We start from the raw sequence: 22500 nt of genomic DNA on the forward strand, positions 1-22500 counted from the left end.
TTAAAATATTTCTTTTACTCAAGAGATTATTTAAATATATTTTAAATATGGGTCAATCTTACGTGGCCCACATATACATTTTTAACATCTGGACCAATTACTACATTTGACATCTGGACCATGTCTTGTGTGCCACCTTAAACACAGTGCCACTTCTGTCATGGCCCACATGTTGTATGCCAGTGCTGTATGAATGCCTGTTGTGCCAGCTTTATGCCAAATCTAGGCCAGAATTCTTTGCTACCTGGGCTGCTAAGTTACCATAATTTACCTAGTTTAGCATTTAATTTTGCCACTTTAATCTGAATACTAGTGTCTTGAAAAAATGTCTAGTAAAATATTATATACTGTCATCATGGCAAAGATAAAAATATTAGAAATGAGTTATTAAAACTATTATGTTTATAAATGTGTTGAAAAGTCTTTCCTTTAAACAGAAATTGGGCTAATAAATCAGGAGGGCTAATAATTCTGACTTCAACTGTATATATGAAACAGAAGTGGGCCTAAAACAGACCCTTGTGGTATCCCTCAGACAATAAGAGCAATGGATGAAGAGAACTTGCATAACTCAACAGAAAGAGTGTGCATCACAATGTCCAAAATCAGGCCTGATGTACCTGCATTCACTGTAACGACACTGATGGCTCAGTACACTTACAGCAGAAGAGTAAGTCAGTGAGTTTGAATAGAGTGAGCAAGCAGCAGCAGTGATTGTGCTTAAGGTCATCTGGAAGGTCTAGTGCTGTTGGAGATTTAGCTGCTTCACAGGACTCACAGTTCACATCCTATAGCATTTCTGTCACATGGACATCGGCGGCTAAATGCACAGCCTTTAGTAACACAATAGCAGCCTAAATGGCTTTTCTGAAAGAGATCCCGCTCCGCACATTATTTATTCATACTGCTGGTCACTGCAACCTTGGGCATCGATAGGAGAGAGAGAGAGAAGAACAAAGAAAAGCACAAAAAAAACATGGTGGATAAGTTTGAGATGGGGAATAGAAGGAGGGGTCATCTGGGTTTGGTTTCTGTCCTTGAGAGTGCAGTGGAGAAAGGATCAATACAGTTCTGAAAACAGAAAGATCAGATGGCAAAAAATCACTCCACACCACATACTGATCAAGACACACGCAAGGTCATACGACAACAGAGAGACGGAGTGGAGAAAACATGGACGCGCCGATAAAGTGTTGCGGATCAGGGCTAAAGAGACTCCTCAATGTTGGAAAGTTTGTCTTCATTGCTGGATTATGTTGGAAATAAATATTACATTTTAAAGATGGATGCATTATTGAAACAGGAAGTGGATTTGTAAATGGATGTGTGTCTTTTATTTTTATCAACTGGGAAACTGCTCATCCATCCATCCATCCATCCATCCATCCATCATTAGATCATTCTGTTTGTTGTTCCATCTATCTCTCCCACAATCCATCCATTCATGATTCTGTTCTTCTGTTGTTCCATCCATCCATCCATCCATCCATCTATCCATCCATCCATCCATCATTGAATCATGTCTGCTGTTTCATCTATCTGTGCCACAATCCATCCATTCATCATTCTGTCTGTCTTTCCATAATGCCATCCATCCATCTATACATCCATCCATTTATAGTTCTTTAATTTTGTTGTGATACGTCATTCTGTCTGTTGTTCCATCCATCCATCCATCCATCCATCCATCCATCCATCCATCTTTCTGTCTGTTGTTCCATCTACCTGTCCCAAAAGCCATCCACCCATTCTTTCTATCTTTCCATCATGCTATCCATCCATCCATCCATAGTACTTTCATTTTATTGTGAAATACACTTGAAGTCAGAATTATTAGTTATTATTAATTAAATATTTCCCAAATTATGCTTAACAGAGCAAAGAAAATTTTCACAGTAGGTCTGATAATATTTATTCTTCTGGAGAAAGTTTTATTGGTTTCATTTCGGCTAGAATAAAAGGAGTTTTTAATTTTTTTTAAAGTCAAAATTTTTAGCCCCTTTAAGCTAATTTTTTCCCAGCTGTTTACAGAACAAACCATCATTATACAATAACTCGCCTAATTACCCTAACCTGCCTAGTTAACCTAATTAACCTAGTTAAGCCTTTAAATGTCACTTTAAGCTGTATAGAAGTGTCTTGAAAAATATCTAGTCAAATATTATTTACTGTCATCATGACAAAGATAAAATAAATTAGAATATTAGAAATGAGTTATTAAAACTATTATGTTTAGAAATGTGTTGAAAAAAAATCTTCTCTCTGTTAAACAGAAATAGGGGAAAAATAAACGGGGGCTATTATTTCTGACTTCAACTGTATGTCTTTCTGTCTGGTGTTCCATCAATCCATCTATCCTTGCATATATCCATACATCTATGCATTCATATACCCATCCATCCATCATTATATCATTCTGTCTGTTGTTCCATCCATCCATTCATCCATCCATCCATCCATCCATCCATTCATCCATCCATCCATCCATCCATCATTGTCATTCTGTCTGTTGTTCCATCTATCTGTACCACAATCAATCCATCATTCTGTCTGTCTTTCCATCCATGCGTCCGTCTGTCAGTTCGTCAGATATAAATCATTCTGTCTGTTGGTCCATCCATCCATCCATCCGTCCGTCCGTCCGTCCGTCCGTCCGTCCGTCCGTCCGTCCGTCCGTCCGTCCGTCCGTCCATCCGTCCATCCATCCATCCATCGCTTTGCAAAGGTATCATCAAAAACTTCCTTCTAAATGTTGCGCCACCTAATTGACAGTCACAATTAGGGCTGTACGACATTGGAAAAATCTGACTTTGCAATGTTTTGATTTGCTGCGATATTTAATGCAATAATTTCACCAGATGACTTGAATAGCTCTATTTTGATTGCATTTATGTAGATCGACTAGGGTGATCGTCTTTTTCTATGCCATACATCTGCATAAAATATAATAGATTAAGCAAATATAAATACAACAGAGGACAAATAAAGGTTAAATAAACAGTGTGTTATGGTTATTTGGCCTAATGGTATTCAAAAACAAAAATTGAACAATCAAATGTAAAATAACTTTATCATCACTGTATGAATCAACCCAGAATAACCCAGGCTCATTGTGGATACGTACTGCTGTATACATTTTTGGAGAGCGTGAAATACGTCCCAGGAGATACGTCCCACGTTTTTTTTGCTTTTTTTGTTTTCACAAATCCACCAGAGGCTGCTGTGTATGCTTTTTAAGATCTCAAATTTCTCTTGTGAGCATGCCATTCGTGTCTGCTCTTCTCGCGTAAATCCATCAGAGGCCACTGTCAAATGACTGACTGACCGACCTGTTTCAAAACAAACCCAGAAAAAGAAAAGCCTTCGCAGCTGCCTGATTTTTACCACGTTTTCAGATCTTACCACATTCTCATACTGTTATTTACTTGTTTATTTTATTTTATTTATTTAATTTTTGGGGTTTTACCTGCTGTCTGGAACCGTTCTTCACCGGACTCGAACCCCGAAAACTCCGATCCGCCTCCCAAGTCCGCCGATGTACACAGTGAGCCAAAAGCCATCCACACAGAGGGAAGCCATCAGCTGGTAGTGCGAAAAGAAACTGAAGCCATCGGTGGCGTCTTACCATTCCATAGTGGTTGTTTTAAGCCTAGTTCACACTACAGGATTTTAAACATTGGCAGATTGCTGTGCCGTTCACACCACATGACTTGATTTTTGTGTCTTTTAATCGCTGTGGTGTTCACACTGTGACACTACATAAATGATCTACAAGAGAGGGGTTACACACTACAAGATCTGACAACTCGTTCCCCAACAGCTCATTCAAGCTACCAAACCACAGCCAATGAAATTTTGAGCGAGGAGACGTCAAAAAGCTGCACACTAGTGGCTGCTTGTGTGCTGATTACATCACTGACAATGTTTTAAGCTTTCAAGGGAGCATTTAAAAACATCGTCAGTCAGCTGATGCATCAGCGGATTAATCGCTCATCTGCAAGGTTTGAGTGGATTGATACACAGAGAGTTTTTAAATCTTGTAATTTAATAACTCTTTGAAATAAAACTAACTTATCTATAACACCCTGATGTTTCCTAAATATGTGTATTTCGTTCTAACATTGTTATTTTTTAAATTACAAAACGGTAAAGAACTGAGCATTTCTACCTTTAATTACCATATTGGTCAAAATGACTGAATGCATGTCTGCTACTTTTCGCTGTGACTTTAAATATGCATGCATTTTTTGCCTAGCAACTTCCTGCTAATATCAACATAACTTTCTGATAGCAAAAACATACATTTACTTCAAATATATCTTTCAAACAGCATATTCTGTGCCGGGAAATAGCTCCTGTTTTAAAGTGAAAATAAAAGCGAGCCCCAGACTTTTGCGTGTTCTAGTATCTTAACTACATATTTATAGGTTGTATTACCAAAAAAGATAATATTTTTAGGGTAATGGTGTCATCAAATATGATAACAGACATTCACAGCTTAATTTTAATATCTTAATAGAAGCTTTGAATGTAAATATGACGTGACAATATGACGTTTTATATGAGAACGGTCAGAATGAGCAGTATGGTAATTCTAATAGTTACAGAATGCTCCACTGTTAATATAGCCTACTCTCGTGTCCGTGGTAAGGCAGAATGAAGCAAGTGCACCGATTCCCATTCTGGCCAATCACAGACGTTTCTGTTGAGCTCCTGAGCACACAGGCAGTCAGCTTATGCTGGTATGCTCTCTCATTGGCTGCAGCTTGTTGCTACATCATGGGGTTGAGTCGGCCGACTGCTCTGAAATATTCATCATGCTAGATATTGGATTTCCATCTGCGAGGTTTCGGCGACGCTTCAGCAAGCCTCTTTGATGCGTTGTTCAGTAGTTCACACATAAAGACTGGCGAGCGCCGTGTACCCACAGATTTCTTCCCGATCACAGCCAGATCTGTCGGCGAGCTCGTTAACTTCCAAATCAGGCTCAAATCAGGCTTAAAATCCTATAGTGTGAACTAGGCTTTAAAGACAAAATGCAGTCATACTTGCCTCTGGCTACATAATTCGCGCTCTCCAGAAATGTATATGTGGGTGCGTATTCACAATGAGCCTTTATTGGTATAAATAATTGTGTACAATATAAAACAATATTTAAATATCTATATTTTTTTCTTTTAATCTTTAATAAATCTAATCCTGCGACGTGACTGTTGTTGATACACACTTTGCAATATCGATATATTGATACGATATATTGTTTAGCCCTAAACATAATCTAACCAGATTAGGCTTATAATGTGTTTGTCTATATCTCAGATAATTCTCTGTGGAGTAGGTATAGAGGAAGACGAGGAGGAAGGTGTGCTGGTGAGAAACATAAAGCAGAAGGAATATTAAAGCTGTGTGAGATGTGTAAAGCCCCAGTGGTGGAGCGATCTAGAAAGCTCAGTTCTCGTTGGCGTCTCAGTGTGCACAGCATCTAAATGCATTACGGCAGACGGTGCTCATGGAGACACGCTATGTAACAGTCTCTGATTGGCCACGAGAGAGAAGGAATTAAAGGAGGAGGGTTAGACAGGAGCGTTTTAACTTGTAGCAGATGTCTGGTTGTAGCATTATGATGATAGCAGGTGGGAAAGACTCGGTCATCAGAAATGTTTGATGTTTGAAAAGCTGATGTTACTCATGAGTAAACACTGTGGTGAAGCGCTCGCCTTTCAGAAAAAGAGTGCTCTTTTGAATTAGAACAGTTTGATGTGCTGTGAGGAAATTCTCTGATTTGGAAGCAGCATTGTCAACGTTTAGTGGATAAGAAGTAATTAAGAAGTAATCTCTCTATCTACTTTGTCATTCTTTTATTCGGTCTATCATGCTTTCTGTTATCCTGTCTATCCATCCATCATTCTGTCATTACATCATGCTATATATCATTCTGTCTGTTGTTCCATCAATCTGTATCTCAATCCGTCCATTCATCATTTTGTTTTCGTTATACTTTCTGTCATTCTGTCTGTCGTTTCATCATCCATCCATCCATCCATCCATCCACCCACCCACCCATCCATCCTTCTGCCATTCTGTTGTGCTTTATATCTTTGTCTGTTGTTCCATCTATCAATCCATCCATCCATCCATCCATCTGTCCTTCTGTCATTTAGTCATTTAGTTTATTAAACTATCATTTTGCTGTCTTCCATCCATCCATCCGTCACTCTGTTGTTCTAGCATGCTATCTATCAGGTCTGTTGTTCTATATGTCTCTTTTTTTAGTCCATCCATCCATCATTCTGTCATTCTGTCTTGCTATCTATCTATCCATCCAACCAGCCATCGTCCATCCATCCATCCATTCATCATTTTGACATTCTGTCATGTTATATATCATTCTGTCTGTTTTTCCATCCATCCATCCATCCATCCACCCACCCATCCATCGTTCTGCCATTCTATTGTGCTTTATATCTTTGTCTGTTGTTCCATCCATCTATCAATCCATCCAACCATCCATGCATCCATCCAACCATCCAACCATCCATGCATCCATCCGTCCATCCATCCATACATCTGTGTCTGTCATTTAGTTTATCAAACTATCGTTTTGCTGTCTTCCATCCATCCATCCGTCACTCTGTTGTTCTAGCATGCTATCTATCAGGTCTGTTGTTCTATCTGTCTCTTTTTAGTCCATCCATTCATCATTCTGTCATTCTATCTTGCTATCTATTTATCTATCCATCCATCCATCCATCCATCCAACCAGCCATCGTCCATCCATTCATCCATCTATCCATCATTTTGACATTCTATTATTCTATCATGTTATATATCATTTTGTCTGTTTTTCCATCATCCATCCACCCATCTATCATTCTGCTATTCTATTGTGCTTTATATCTTTGTCTGTTGTTCCATTCATCCATCTATCAATCCATCCAACCATCCATTCATCCATGCATCCATCCATCCATCCATTTGTCGTTCTGTCATTTAGTCATTCAGTTTATCAAACTATCATTTTGCTGTCTTCCATCCATCCATCCATCCAACCAGCCATCGTCCATCCATTCATCCATCTATCCATCATTTTGACATTCTATCATTCTATCATGTTATATATCATTCTGTCTGTTTTTCCATCATCCATCCATCCATCCACCCATCCATCATTCTGCTAATCTATTGTGCTTTATATCTTTGTCTGTTGTTCCATCCATCCATCCATCTATCAATCCATCCAACCATCCATTCATTCATGCATCCATCCGTCCATCCATCCATCCGTCACTCTGTTGTTCTAGCATGCTATCTATCAGGTCCGTTGTTCTATCTGTCTCTTTTTCAATCCATCCTTTCATCATTCTGTCATTCTATCTTGCTTTCTATCTATCCATCCAATTCATCCATCGTCCATTCATCCATCCGTCCATCCATCCATCCATCGTTTTAACATTGTATCATTCTATCAAGTTATAAATCATTTTGTATGTTTTTCCATCCATCCATCCATCCATCCATCCATCCATCCACCCATACATCCATCCGGAATACAAATGAAAAAAAAATCATAAACATATTTTTTCTAAAATTAAAAACGGACTGTATCTGTTTATTGTCATTTAATGATAAATATTTGAGTTCATATAGAGATCTTTGTATATTTTCTAGAGTCTGGACAAATCTGAGCTTAGCTTGAGACTTTATCGAGGTTTCTTCAGAGGGGATGTGTGAGCACAGGCTCTATTTTTCCAAGTATAAAATCTATATCTGGTCATAAAAGGAATAACTGAGAAATTATGCTGTGATTTCATCCAATTGAAAGCCATACCCTGTCACTCGCTGCAATCTTTCCCCATCTATCACATCTCCATTTCTGCATTCTCTCGACTGAACAGTTCATATAACAGTCTGTCAGCACTTCAGTCAGCACTGACATCATCAGCATCATCATAATCCTGTTCCTGTAACTCCTCATGCCACTCGGTTGTGTTTTCAGTCTCCAGGGAGCATGCTTGATGATAAACCAAGACCTGTTTGTGTAAAAGCAGCCTGAATCAATGCTAGAAATGCACTAATCATCATCATCATCGCGATTTGGTTTCCTGTTCTCTCTAACTGGTCGATCTCAGATTGCTGTTGATTGCCGTCCGCGAGGAACTGGATCACCCCCCCTGATCGTGTGGCGTGTTTAACTCAGTAAGTTAGTGATTATAGAGCATCACAGATGGATTGGACATGATGCTGATGAACTATGAAGTCAGGCCAAACCAGACTTTTGACTAAAATCTTGAATGCTGACCCTCGCTGCAGTTTTGTGGCCAAGAAAAACACCCACTTAGACAGGACAAGACTGTTCAAATGAAATATCTGCATATGTTCAGATGGAAGCAATGAAAGTGATGCATGACAAAGTTAAACTAGTTAAAAAGAAACTTTAGTAGTTTAGTTTTTGTTTGCAGTTGTCAAGGCATACATGAGAATTAATGAAAGGTTGAAAGAAAAATGTGCATTTTTAATGCTATTTATAATAGCTGTGTTATGCACTCACCGACCACTTTATTTGTACAGTACATCTTAATAGTACAGGGCTGGACTCTCTTTTGCCTTCAGAACTGCCTTAATCCTTTGAGGCATAAATTCAACCAGATACTGGAAATATTCCTCAGATTTTGCTCCATATTTACTTGATAGCATCACACAGTTGCTGCAGATTTGTCGGCTGCACATCCATGATGCGAATCTACTGTTCCACCACATCCCAAAGGTGCTCTATTGGATTGAGATCTGGTGACTGTGGAGGTCATTACAGTGCAGTGAACTCATTGTCATTTTCAAACAACCAGTCTAAGATAATTCACGCTTTATGACATGGTGTGTTATCCTGCCGGAAGTAGCCATCAGAAGATACACTGTGGTCATGATCAGCAACAATACTCAGGTAGGCGGTGATGTTTACATGATGCTCAGTTGGAACTAATGGGCCCAAAGTGTGCCAAGAAAATAAACCATTACACCACCACCACCACCAACCTTTCTGAAATACTCAGACCAGTCCGTCTGGCACCAACAACCATGCCACGTTCAAAGTCCCTTCAATCACCTTTCTTCCCCATTCTGATGCTTGGTTTGAACTGCAGCAGATCGTCTTGACCATGTCTACATGCCTAAATGCATTGACTTGCTGTCATGTGATTGGCTGATTAGAAACTTTCGTTAACTAGCAGTTGGACTGGTGTACCTAATAAAGTGGCCGGTGAATGTATTTATATACTGTAGTCTAATAACAGTGAGTACGATTAAGGCCCAATGTTCTGATAATATGAAAGGATCTTTTGTAAGGATTTTTCATTGGTGTTTAAGCATACTTTGTATTGATGTATTGCTTTTTGTTGAGTTTTGCAGTTAAAAATAAATGTCAATTCAACAAAATGTACATGGAATGTTTGGCTATATTTTCAGTGAAATTAAACTGAAAATATAGCCAAACATTCCATGTACATTTTGTTGAATTGACATTCATTTTTAACTGCAAAACTCAACAAAAAGCAATACATCAATACAAAGTATGCTTAAACACCAATGAAAAATCCTTACAAAAGATCCTTTCATATTATCAGAACATTGGGCCTTAATCGTCTTTTATTTGTAATTTTGTAAAGATATTTATATTTTAAAGGCAGCGCGGTGGCTTGGTGGTTAGCACTGTTGCCTCACAGCAAGAAGGTCACTGATTCGAGCCCCGGCTGCATCAGTTGGCATTTCTGTGTGGAGTTTGCATGTTCTCCCTGTGTTGGTGTGGGTTTCCACCGCATGCTCCGTTTTCCCCTGAGCCCAAAGACATGCACTATAGGTGAATTGAATAAATTAAATCCTCTGTAATGTATGAGTGTGTGTGTGTGTGTGTGTATGTGTGAATGAGAGTGTTTTCCAGTACTGGGTTGTGACTGGAAGAGCATTCACTATGTATAAACATATGAATAGTTGGTGGTTCATTAGTTTTATTTCTATAATATTTTATTTTCAATTCAATTAAAAGTTTTATTTTTTGGGCTTTTTATAGTTCTTTATACTTATGTTTGGCTTCAATCATTTTTTACTTTATATTTACTTTTTATCTGATGCATTATTTTTGTTTGAGTTTGTCAATTTGTTATTAATTTAAAATATGAATATATTTATATATTTTAAATAATACACATTTTCAAATTCTGTTTTAACATTTTTTTTTTATTAAACGTGACCTTTAAATTAGTTTGACCCCTGTTTCTCTGGTGTCATGTGACCCAGATTTGTGACACAACCCAGCTGAATATGACAACAGAATGGTTCCAGAAGACTTCTGAGATAGAATCCACTACTGTTACTTTTATAGTACCTTTTCTTTTTTCATGTTCTGACATTTCATCAGATGTCTTTTGACTTTTGAAAGTATATAATCAAATGAGGTTCACACCACATTAAAGGGACTTATTATGCAAAAATCACTTTCATAGCGTTTTTTTAACAGTTATGTGGCAACAATGTGTGAATATAGCCAGCCTCTAATGGTAAAAATGCATTAATCCTATATATTATAATCACACTTGGTAAAAACAGTCTGCAGAAACACTTTGATTGACATTCTCCCTTTCTACGTGTTATAAAAAGGGGAAAGCCCCACCCATTGGTGATGATCTCTCCCTTATAAGCATTGAACGTTAGTCTTGTTTTTGAATCGGCCATTATAGCTCCACCCTTTTTTTGAAAAGAGCACAATCTCATTTGAATTTAAAGCGACAGTCACCAAAATGGCACAATATGGATCAAAACCTAAAAGGGGCAGTTTTCAAAGAGTTATAAAACATTTCTTGTGGGTTATAATGAGCTGAAACTTCACATACACACTCTAGGGATGTCAAAGACTTATTTTACATCTTGTAAAAAGGGGCAGAATAGATCCCCTTTAAGAAGTACATGATGAACATAGTTCATTTGGCTTGAAGTGCTTCCCTATTGATGAACTTGTCATGCAAACACATCTTGTTAGTAGGACAGAAGCGTGATGTTGTCTTGTGAGGCTGAAGGTGTTCATCCCACATGCAGCAAGCAGATGTATTCCTGCCCTCATTGTGTCCGCGAGCGGAAAAAGCAACCTCACACTTTACACTCTCATTTATTACGCTCGGCGTGGGATGTTTAATAGAGCCGCTGTTTGTGTAACATATGGAGAGGCTTAAATACTCCACAGCGCGGCGTGTTATTTGATTAGGATTGATTTCAGCGAATAGAGGTTGCAGTTCAGAACGGGAGATGAGCTGGCAAAATCTGACACCGCTTTGGTCTTCTTTGGTTCCTGCTGTTCCTCGGGCTCCTGCATTTGCCGTTTCTCTTCATGTCTTTTGCACTCTGACGGATTTAGCTTTCTGAATGTTTTATTGGATGTAGTGATTTAGACAGGATTGCGAACTCTTCTGGATCTGTTGGGGTTGTAGAAAGTGTGTGCAGGAAGCTGTTATTACACAATCTATGAAGTAAATCAGACTTCATGTATTCATTTATAATCGAAATGTTATTAAATGTATTGTGATTTTTCTATGTTTAAAAATGCTTTATTCAGTCCACTTATTATTATTATTATTATTATTATTATTATTATTATTACAATATTGTTATTATTACTAACAACAATAACAATAATTATTTATTATTATTTTTATTATTTTATTAAATAATAAGTACAATCAAATATTTATTAGTAATTTACATTCAATATTTAATATAAATGAAATATTTAATAATTTTATTGTTATTATTTTATTGGTTTAATATATTATTATTATGAGTATTATGAGTAACTCATGAGTTTCATTACAAAACGTCAGAATCAAACAACATCTGCATATTTTCAGGTTGCCTCAGCTAATGCGCATGCTCACTCGAAAGGAAAAAGATCACGACACAAACCTCATTTATGGCCGTTCTACACATCATGATCCTCTGGGTAATGATCGTCTGATTGCGCTGCTCTGAAGTCATTTACGACTTGGTCTTGATGCTAAATCTCTTCTAGAAATGACGTTTACACGTTTGTGGGTGTTTGAGAAGTTTCTGTCATGTGATGTGCGTTTGACAGGACCGACTGTACCTCGCGTTCGTTTCATACAGATTAATAAACCAAAAAACTTTTGTTTTTAAGTGCACTTGGTTCATTTAAAAGCACATATTTCAAGCTATATGTGGATATATTTCTTATTTCTGTGAAGCAAGTATTCGCTGAGATTCCAGTGCATTTGTTGACCACCAAACTGTCATAAAAGCACACATCGGAGAAACGTTAGTCTATAATGATCGATGATTGGCTCCTGTACTAGTAGGTGGGCCTTCATTCGCCATATTGACCGTTACACTTTACCCCATTCAAAACTATACAAGTGACATTGGCTGGGTCCGAAACCGCCTACTACTCAGTAGGTACTGCATTTGAATTTAAACGTACTACTCGGCCATTAGAAAAGTACGTTCTATACAGGATGGATGTAGTAAACAGTATGAATGGAATTCGGACGTACTACAGCCGCTATTTTGTCATGGCCACATGCCCTACCTGCATCAGTTGCGTCCATTCACTCCCATTCATGAATTCTCTCGCGGGGCATCATGGGATAGCGCAGCATGCATGGGATGCGCACTTCAGAATCTCGCCGGAAGTATACCATCCGGGTACTTGTCACATTCTGATTTTCTATGAATTTGGATATACTACTCGACTCGCATACTGATTTAAGCGTACTGTATAGTATGGAAGTATGCGGTTTCGGACGCAGTCATTGTGTATATGCAATTATATTTATTCAAATAAAAACAATAAATATATATTATGCATATTAATTAACTATAATCTAATTATTTTTGTAATTAAGGTAATGCATTAGTCACAACCTGCAGAGTGTTCTGAAATAGAAATCTGACTCTTTAAAATGAAAAATCCATATTTTGCTCAGTAAAACATGCTGAGAGTTATTCAAGGCCATTGTGCTTCACATCAGGATCCTGCTCGCCATGTCTGTGTTTATTTGACAATAATGACCCATAATTATCCTCAATATCGCACTGCTATTCCCTGAATAAACAGCTCATACCTTTTAAACTAATTGTACGTTTTACCTTATTTCACAGTATAGCAATACAAAAAAAAGAGTCTGTGAATCATGTCAATAAATCGCAGGAGTGAGAGCTGGAAAAAAGAGCGGGTTACGAGATTTCTGAGTAATACAGCGTAAAGCTGAGCTGCGAACGTTGAGCTTTTGTGTGTAGTAATCACTCGTCACTGATTTAACATGCTCACACATAAAAAGCCCAGCAATGAGCATTAAATGCGCTTACAGTAGCAATAAGCCAGTGCTAGCGCTGAAGAGGACCACAGACGCCCAGATTTAAGCAGGCTTGACAGGCATTAAGCAATAAACGTCTCTTTGCGGATGCTTGACTTGAATTGGTGTCACTCGCAGAGAACTTAATTTATAGAGGCAGTTATAGGAGAGGCAGAGAGAGAAAACCTGAAGCAGAGATGGAGAGAGAGAGCGCTTTGGAAAAATGGGAGAGGAATGATAAAAGCTCTCCGCATGTAAAGATCTTTCCCAAAGGACTTCAGATATTGCAGATGTGTTATTTTTTTATTTCAATTAGGTTTTTCTTCACGCAACCTAGGTCAAAATTATACAGAAATTACCTGCTGATTTTATTGAACAATGAGAAATCTGATCGTAATTGTGGTATATGATTTTTTTCAGCTTGTTTTCAGTTTATTTTGACCTTTGTCAGATGGACTTACTATTGCTACATTTCCCATTTCGCTGCCTGATGCAGCTTCATTAAGGATCTTTTGTCACATTTTTGAGGGAAATAAGGGTGTATGGTTTCGTAGATCTGCTTTAATGGAATATTTGTGATTTAGAAGGTTGATTACTAATATTTACTTATGCAAATGCGTGGATTATTTCGCTTGTTTTTAAATATTATTGATAGAATTAGTAAGGCCAGGTCATGTCTGCAGCCTGATCCTATAGTTAAGGCTAAACTAACCTAAACCTTATACTTTAACTAGTTTACTTTTGCTAGGTTATTGTCTGTCTGTCCATCTGTCCTTCCTTTCTTCCATTCATCCATCCATCCGCCCATTCTACCAACCAACCAACCAACCATCCATCCCTTCAACCATCAAACCATCCATCCATCCGTCCATCCATCCATCCATCCATCCATCCGTCCATCTTTCTATCTATCTGTCCATCCAGCAATTTGTCCGTCCATCCATCTTTTCTTCCATCCATCCAACCATTTGTCTGTTGTTCTTTTTATCTATTCATGTGTCTGTATTTCTTTCAATTTCTTTTTCCATCTGTCCATCCATTCATCCATCCATACGTCCGTCCAGCCTTCCATCAATTAATTTGTTCGTCCATCTGTCCTTCCATTGATCCATCAAATCGTTCATCTGTACATCCATCCTTCAATTTGTTTATTTGTCCATCTATCAGTCCTTCCATCCATCCATCTGCCCATTTGTCAGTTGTACTTTCTATCCATTCATCTGTCTGTTTTTCTGTCATTTTTCGCTTTTATCCATCCATTCATTCAGCCTTCAGTCCATTCAACCAACCAATCTGTTAATCAATCAATTTGTCCATCCGTCCATCCATCCATCCATCCATCCGTCCATCTATCTATCTATCTGTCCATCCATCAATTTGTCCGTCTATCCATCTTTTCTTCCATCCATCCAACCATTTGTATGTTGTTGTTTTTATCTATTCATGCGTCAGTATTTCTTTCAATTTCTTCATCCATCCATCCATCCATCCATCCATCCATCCATCCATCCATCCATCCATCCATCCATCCATCCATCCATCCATCCATCCATCCATCCATCCATCCATCCATCCATCCATCCATCCATCCATCCATCCATCCATCCATCCGTTGTCACTCTGTTGTTCCATTTATCTGTCCTGACATTTCTGTGTGGAGTTTGCATGTTCTCTCTGTGTTGGTGTGGGTTTCCTCCAGGTGCTCAGGTTTCGCCCACAGTCCAAAGACATGCACTATAGATCAATTGGATGAACTAAATTGTCCATAGTGTATGAGTGTGAATGAATGTGAGTGTGTGGGTGTTTCCTAGTACATGGTTGCAGCTGAAAGGGTATCCTCTGCATAAAACATTTGCTGGGATAGTTAGAGATTCATTCGGCTGTGGCGACCCCTGATAATTAAGGCACTAAGCTGAAGGACTAAGCTAAAGGAGTTATATTTTATATTTTTAAGATAAAAATTACAAATGTTTCCATGGCAACTGCTATACCTTGGATAATTTTTTTTTATTTTAAAAACTCCTTTCAAGTGAAAATAATCATTTATGATTTTAGATTTGATGAGCTTTGATTACCCTGCCCTTGGTTTGAACAAGCAGATCTAAATCCATTACTAGCACAAGTGAAAGACTGCGTTCAGAAAGCACTTCAGAATTGCGCACCATGTTAAAAGAGCCAGGTTTTCTTGCAGTCGAAGACAGTTGAAGATGCCACTGTACTGCTAACAGAGACTCGTGGGATTTTTCTCCCAGGAGCCGACAGAAGAGAGACTGTGAAGAAAGCAGGAGACAGACAGACAGGGTTTGAGCAGTCTCTGGAGCAGTAAAACACGCTGATGTGTGGCAGCTGCTGATGTTGAGAAGGCCAGCGTTGTGTCTCTTTCACTGGTTCATCTCTTTCATGACCAATTTCTTCGTCCCCTGTTGTGTTTCCTGTCGCGGCGGCGTTTCGGTGTCTGTTGCCGTCAGCTGTCCCGCACTTTCTGTCTCCTCGTTTCGCAGAGACTTTGAAAGTTTCTGTGCCGCTGTGACTTTGCATTGCAGTAAGCAAGGCGTCTGAGACTGCTGTAATGATAGCCTATCCAGAGCCATCTGTCTTACATCTGCCAGCGGACGCCCTTTGAGAGCCACCATGAATCAACACAGTAATGGCAGAGTTTTTGGGCGACTGTGCAAACAAATAGGACGGTTTTTGTGTGACTTCACGACCAGTGGTGAATCATGATATACTGTAGGCTTCAACACAGAGCAGAGGTTTACACACACATATATATTTGAATGAGTTGTAAATGAAAAATATTTGTTTGTACTAGAAGAACACGTAGAAGAAGGTCGCTGGTTCGAGCCTCTGCTTGGTCAGTTGGCGTTTCTGTGTGGAGTTTGCATGTTCTCCCCGTGTTCGTGTGAGTTTCCTCCGGGTCCAAAAACATGTGGTACAGGTGAATTGGATAGGCTAAATTGTCCGTAGTATATGTGTGTGAATAAGTTTGAATGGATGTTTCCCAGAGATGGGTTGCAGCTGGTAGGGCATCTGCTGTGTAAAACATATGCTGGAAAAGTTGCCGGTTCATTCTGCTGTGGTGACCCCAGATTAATAAAGGGACTAAGCCGAAAAGAAAATGAATGTATGAATAAACAATCTTGACTGGGCAGGCTGGCAGGGATCAGGGCTGGACAGAACAGGACAAGACATGACTGGATAATGACATCTGATATTGGAATAAATAGGCGATAAAATCAGAATATGTATTGACCGAACACCATTGTCAATATTGATAAAAAAGAGAAAAAAAAGTTTCAGTATGAAGCACTATAGTTTTATTCAAGTGTGGCTGCTGAGTGCGCCTTGGAAGCAATGCCAATAAGCTTAGAGTGCCAGTTTGTCATTTCCAATGGAGGCGCGCGAGGGAGCGTTTTCCAGGTGCACCTAATTGAAAACATCTTAACTTTCCGAATGCGGTGAACGCACCACGATTTATGTTGGTAGAACTAACCAATCTGCTTCACACTTTGTATGCAATATACACATTTCAGTAATAGTGGTAGACTAATTACCTCAGACAAACACAGCGCATCCAAACACTGCAGTGCTTTTCTTTTCTCTATAAAGGTGTCATCCTCTGAGAAAACGCTTGATGGTCTCTTAGTTACGAGAGACGCCAGGGGTGCGCGAACGCAAAACCCAATTGTAATGGTCAAGGAAACCACACGCTCAGGCTTGCTACTTCAGGTCAGAATAACAACACATGCGAAAATGAGTGTTGTATAGCAGCAGTGAGGATATTGTAAATAAAAAAGGATGTTAGGATATCACCAGAGTGGCTATTTGGTTTCTTTTCTTGTGCATCCAGGTACTAGCACCCCATCTGAAATGGTTTTGGCATAGGGGGTAATACATACCTGCCAACACTCCAGTTTTTGCCGGGAGATCCATCTCCCGTTTTGTCTTTTCTCCCGGAAAACTCCTGGAATTTTACTCCCTTCCCCCGGTGCTCAGGTGTTTGGTACAATCTAAAACACCCCGAATTGCTGACTATTCTGATGGCAGCCGGTGCCCAGTGCATAGGACAGACCAGACACGCCTTCAGGTTGCTCCACCCCCCTTCCCCCCCCCCCCCCCCCAACATTTCGGGTTTTCCAGACTCTATAAAGTCTCTGAATGCTACTGGACACAGATACATCCTCCTCCCTCCCCCCCTACACTTTTCGGTTTTTCCAGCGCCTGTTAAGTCGCTAAATGGTACTGGACACAGATACATCCCCCTCCCACTTTTCGGTTTTTCCCTCCCCACTTTTAGGTTTTTCCAGCATCTGTAAAGTACTGGACACAGACACATCCTCCTCCTCAACCCCACCCCCCAGGGTCTCCTGGATTTTCAGAGACAAATGTTGGCAGGTATGGGGTAATATAGTAATTCGATCTAATGTTCCTAAATGTATTGATAAAAAATATTTAACAATTACCAATATTGAATAGTAGGAAACAACATTTTTTGCAATATCGCCCAGCCCTAATCTGACAAACTAGCACAGGACAGCAGACACGAGGAGACTATAAAGAGAAATAATTAACACCAACAGGTGAACTGAATAAAGTAATAATGGGTTAAACAGGCAGATGGTCAAAAGGCATGCAGCATACAAGAATAAACAAACAAAACAAGGCGAGGGTCAAAATCACGGCAAGCCAAGGCAAAGAGAAACACGTCGTAATGTTCACTATACAGTTTAACAAGACTCAGCAATGAAGTGTGTGTGTGCGTGCTGTATTTAAAGTGCATGTAATCAGTTCGTAATAATCCTCCGGCTGTGAGAATGTAATCAGTCAGGATTAGGAAGCGGTTGTGTGTGTGTGTGGTGCATGACTGGATCTTGTAGTCCATATTTGGAGAATGTCTCTCTAGACTTTAGTCCCAGCCTTTCAACATGGTTTCAGACTTTGCTGTAGAAATAAATGATGAGTCTATAAATAATACTCATGCAAACACATAGATGAATCATTTTATCAACTAAACATGTGAATCTACAGTTAAACTCTGTATTCAAAGGACTAATATATAGCCAAAGGTCATGAAGATAATCAACAAATACAGTAGGTTCTGTAAATTTGACCTGCATACAAGCACAGCGGTCAGACTCAGTTATTTTAATCACACACTCATCCCTCTCAATCGCTCTTTTGATTCCTTCACATGAGTCTTTGCATTGAGTGTGTAAGGTCAAGTGAAAATCACAAAGTAAAGCCGGTGTAATCTCCAGCACCTCTCCACCTCTGGACATCAGTAAGCTGCTTCCATTAAAGCACGGTCACCTCTGAACGGGCAGTACACGGGTGAGCGGGCCATTGTAGTTCGCGGCGCTGGGGGCGGCGGGAAGGTTAGGACGTACGTGCAAAGGATTATGGGATTACAGAGACCTGTGTAAACGAGGAGCTTTGTGTTTATTCAGGTTTATTTGCCTGTGGATTTGGGACGCAGCTGCTGTTCATTTATCAGGTGTAGCGAGAGAGAAATTAACAGAGAGGAAGAGACAGAGAGGGAGATACTGCTGGGACTTACTGACCCTCTTGGTGGCAAAGGACAGAAAAACTGGTCGAAAGCTGTTTGATGGGGCAAGTTTACTACAAAGTTAAGCCACTTTTTATGTGTAGATTAAAGTAGAGAATCTGCTGATTTCACCTCAACATGCAACTCGACTTTATTTAAGATCGACTTTATCTGGTCTTCAAGAGAATCTTTTACTGAAGCAAATGCTAAAACATTCATTTTCCTTCAGCTTAGTCCCTGATTTATCAGGGGTTGCTATAGCAGAATGAACCACCAACTAATCTGGCATATGCTTTACGCAGCCCATGCCCTTCCAGCTGCAACCCAATGCTAGAACAAAAAACTTTCACTGAAATTGTGAAAGAAAAAAAAAAGAAAAAAAAAAATATATATATATCATCTGTCACATCCTTCTACCCATCATCCATTTAATTTTTTTCCATTCATCTATCCATTCGATCATTTTTCATTCCATTCATTCATCTGAATTCATTCTGTCATTCTATCCATCATCCATCCATTTGTCTGTTTTTCTTTCTTTCCATCTATCATGTTTATCTCTTGGTCCATCCATTCATCCATCCATCCATCCATCATCTGTTTTTCTCTTGGTCCATCTATCCATCCATCATCTGTTTTTCTCTTGGTCCATCCATCATCTGTTTTTCTCTTGGTCCATCCATCCATCATCTGTTTTTCTCTTGGTCCATCCATCCATTCATCTGTTTTTTTTCTTGGTCCATCCATCATCTGTTTTTCTCTTGGTCCATCCATCCATCATCTGTTTTTCTCTTGGTCCATCCATCCATCCATTATCTGTTTTTCTCTTGGTCCATCCATCCATCCATTATCTGTTTTTCTCTTGGTCCATCCATCCATCCATCTGTTTTTTTTTCTTGGTCCATCCATCCATCCATCCATCATCTGTTTTTTCTTGGTCCATCCATGCATCATCTGTTTTTATCTTGGTCCATCCATCCGTCCATCATCTGTTTTTATCTTGGTCCATCCATCATCTGTTTTTATCTTGGTCCATCCATCATCTGTTTTTTCTTGGTCCATCCATCATCTGTTTTTCTCTTGGTTCATCGATCCATCCATCCATCCATCCATCCATCCATCCATCCATCCATCCATCCTTCCATCCTTTAATTTATCCATTCATTCATCATCTGTTTTTCTCTTGGTCCATCCATCATTTGTTTTTCTCTTGGTCCAGCCAGCCATCCATCCATCCATCCATCATCTGTTTTTGTATTGGTCTGTCCATCCATCCATCTGTCTTTCTCTTGGTCCATCCATCCATCCATTATCTGTTTTTGTATTGGTCTGTCCATCCATCCATCTGTCTTTCTCTTGGTCCATCCATCCATCCATTATCTGTTTTTCTCTTGGTCGATCCATCCATCCATCTGTTTTTTTTCTTGGTCCATCCATCCATCCATCATCTGTTTTTTCTTGGTCCATCCATGCATCATCTGTTTTTATCTTGGTCCATCCATCCGTCCATCATCTGTTTTTATCTTGGTCCATCCATCATCTGTTTTTATCTTGGTCCATCCATCATCTGTTTTTTCTTGGTCCATCCATCCATCATCTGTTTTTCTCTTGGTTCATCCATCCATCCATCCATCCATCATCCATCCATCCTTCCATCCATCCTTCCATCCTTCCATTCATCCATTCATTCATCATCTGTTTTTCTCTTGGTCCATCCATCATTTGTTTTTCTCTTGGTCCAGCCAGCCATCCATCCATCCATCATCTGTTTTTGTATTGGTCTGTCCATCCATCCATCTGTCTTTCTCTTGGTCCATCCATCCCTCTGATCATTGTTTATTCTATTAATGTCTATTTTTTTGTCATTCCATCCATCATTTCATCTGTTTTTTTCTATTCATTCATCATTATTAAATTATTCAATTAAAAAATTGTTAGGATATCATTTCATTAATGTAAATGTGAAAATACAATAAAAGAGAGCTCGTTGAAAATCTGTCTCATAAAAGGATTCTGATTCTGTGCTTTAAAATAAAAAAAACAAAAAAACAAAAACAAAAGGTGTCCCTACTGATTCAACTTGCAAATCAAATAAAAAATTCAGATTTATATTACTTAACATACAAAATTATTACTATATGAAACATTTATTTGTTTTGCACTTTCACTGTTTGCTCATGAATCTCCCTGAATGTCGCCCTCTGCAGGTGCGGTGGACCAAGACAGCAGGCAGTGCTTCCGACAAGTTCCAGGAGACGTCCATCTTCAATGAGACTCTACGCATCCCCAACATCCAGAGGGTGCAGGGCGGCCGCTACTACTGCAAAGCTGAGAACGGGGTGGGGGTGGCTGCCATCAAGTCCATTCGCGTAGATGTGCAGTGTAAGTGATAGGGCCATGATCATTCCTCTTCCCAGCCTGATCCCTCCCAGTTCTCCAGCAGGAGGTGAATCAGTGTGAACTCTCCAGAGCTCCATCTCTGTCCCGGTGCTGGATATCAGTGTGGGTGGCTATGGAAAACTCAAGGGGAAGCCATGCCCAATTGAGCTGCCAAGTCAAAAAGAGATAACAAATCATAGCACCCACCAGCTTTTAGGGAGATTTAATAAGCGTGATTGATGGACATTGTGGGTTGTACTGGACAGATGAGCCTGGAGAGTTCAAGTGAATGAATTGGAAGGATCTCGAGTGAGAGTTGAAGCTGTACATAGTTCAGGCAGGGTCACACTCTTTATGTGTGTAAGGGAATCCCTGCGGTGCTGCCCAGCACCACTGACCCACTGTCCCATTGAGCCAAGGGTCAGGTCAGCGGCTCCAGACTGAGCCCACAAAAACCACCCGCACAGAAAGGTCAAACTCACATTCAACGCAAACAACCTTAGGGATGTTTTTTGAATCCATTTAAATCGAATTATATACATAATCATTATATAGTGTGTGTCTACCTTAAAATATTTAAAAAAAACAACAACAATTACAGCAATATCAGTAATTTTAAAGATATATAATGTGTATAATTATATTTTTTTCTAATTTAAATAAATAACTTTATATCTTTTTAGTTTTTAATTTTTAAGTTTTAAGTTTTAAAGTTAATTTTGTAGATATATAATATATATCTAGCATTTTTATGTTAGCAAATATTTATTTTAAAATACAAATTTTAATTAACAAAATGTACTGTTATTTTTATTTGTTTACATTATTATTACATGATTTTTATATTTTTAACATTTAATATTTTTAAAATAGCAATTTGTTTATAACAGAAAATGTCTTATTTTGCAAAAAATGTGCAGACTAAATTGTGATATTGTGTATTGTGTATCGAATCGTGAGTCAGGTGAATCGCTACATCCCTAACAAAAAGGCATCAAGACTAATCTTTTTATTGTCTATTAAATGCACGTTAGCATATTAGTATATTTTGACGTTCTGGCTAAATTTTTGTTTCTCAAGGAAAACGGCTCATAAATCAGACATAATTAGGTATGTAGAAAATGTAAAAATGCTGATTGTTTTATGTGAGGGTTGTGTTTAGGGGTAGAGGGATAGAATATACTGTTTCTACAGTATAAAAAAATCATTGCATCTATGGGACGCAGC

General features: G+C 38.9%; 1 protein-coding gene across 1 annotated transcript in view; it reads left to right on the forward strand.

Moving 5' to 3' along the window:
• The window catches only part of LOC130240014 (MAM domain-containing glycosylphosphatidylinositol anchor protein 1), a 318227-nt gene that overhangs the window by 108395 nt on the left and 187332 nt on the right, over positions 1-22500 (forward strand). The window contains exon 4 of the mRNA XM_056471429.1: positions 21102-21276. Coding sequence (XP_056327404.1) covers positions 21102-21276 — 175 coding nt within the window. The remainder of the gene's footprint in view (positions 1-21101; positions 21277-22500) is intronic.

This window comes from Danio aesculapii, chromosome 13 (assembly GCF_903798145.1).
Source record: "Danio aesculapii chromosome 13, fDanAes4.1, whole genome shotgun sequence".
Taxonomy (NCBI): Eukaryota; Metazoa; Chordata; class Actinopteri; order Cypriniformes; family Danionidae; genus Danio; species Danio aesculapii.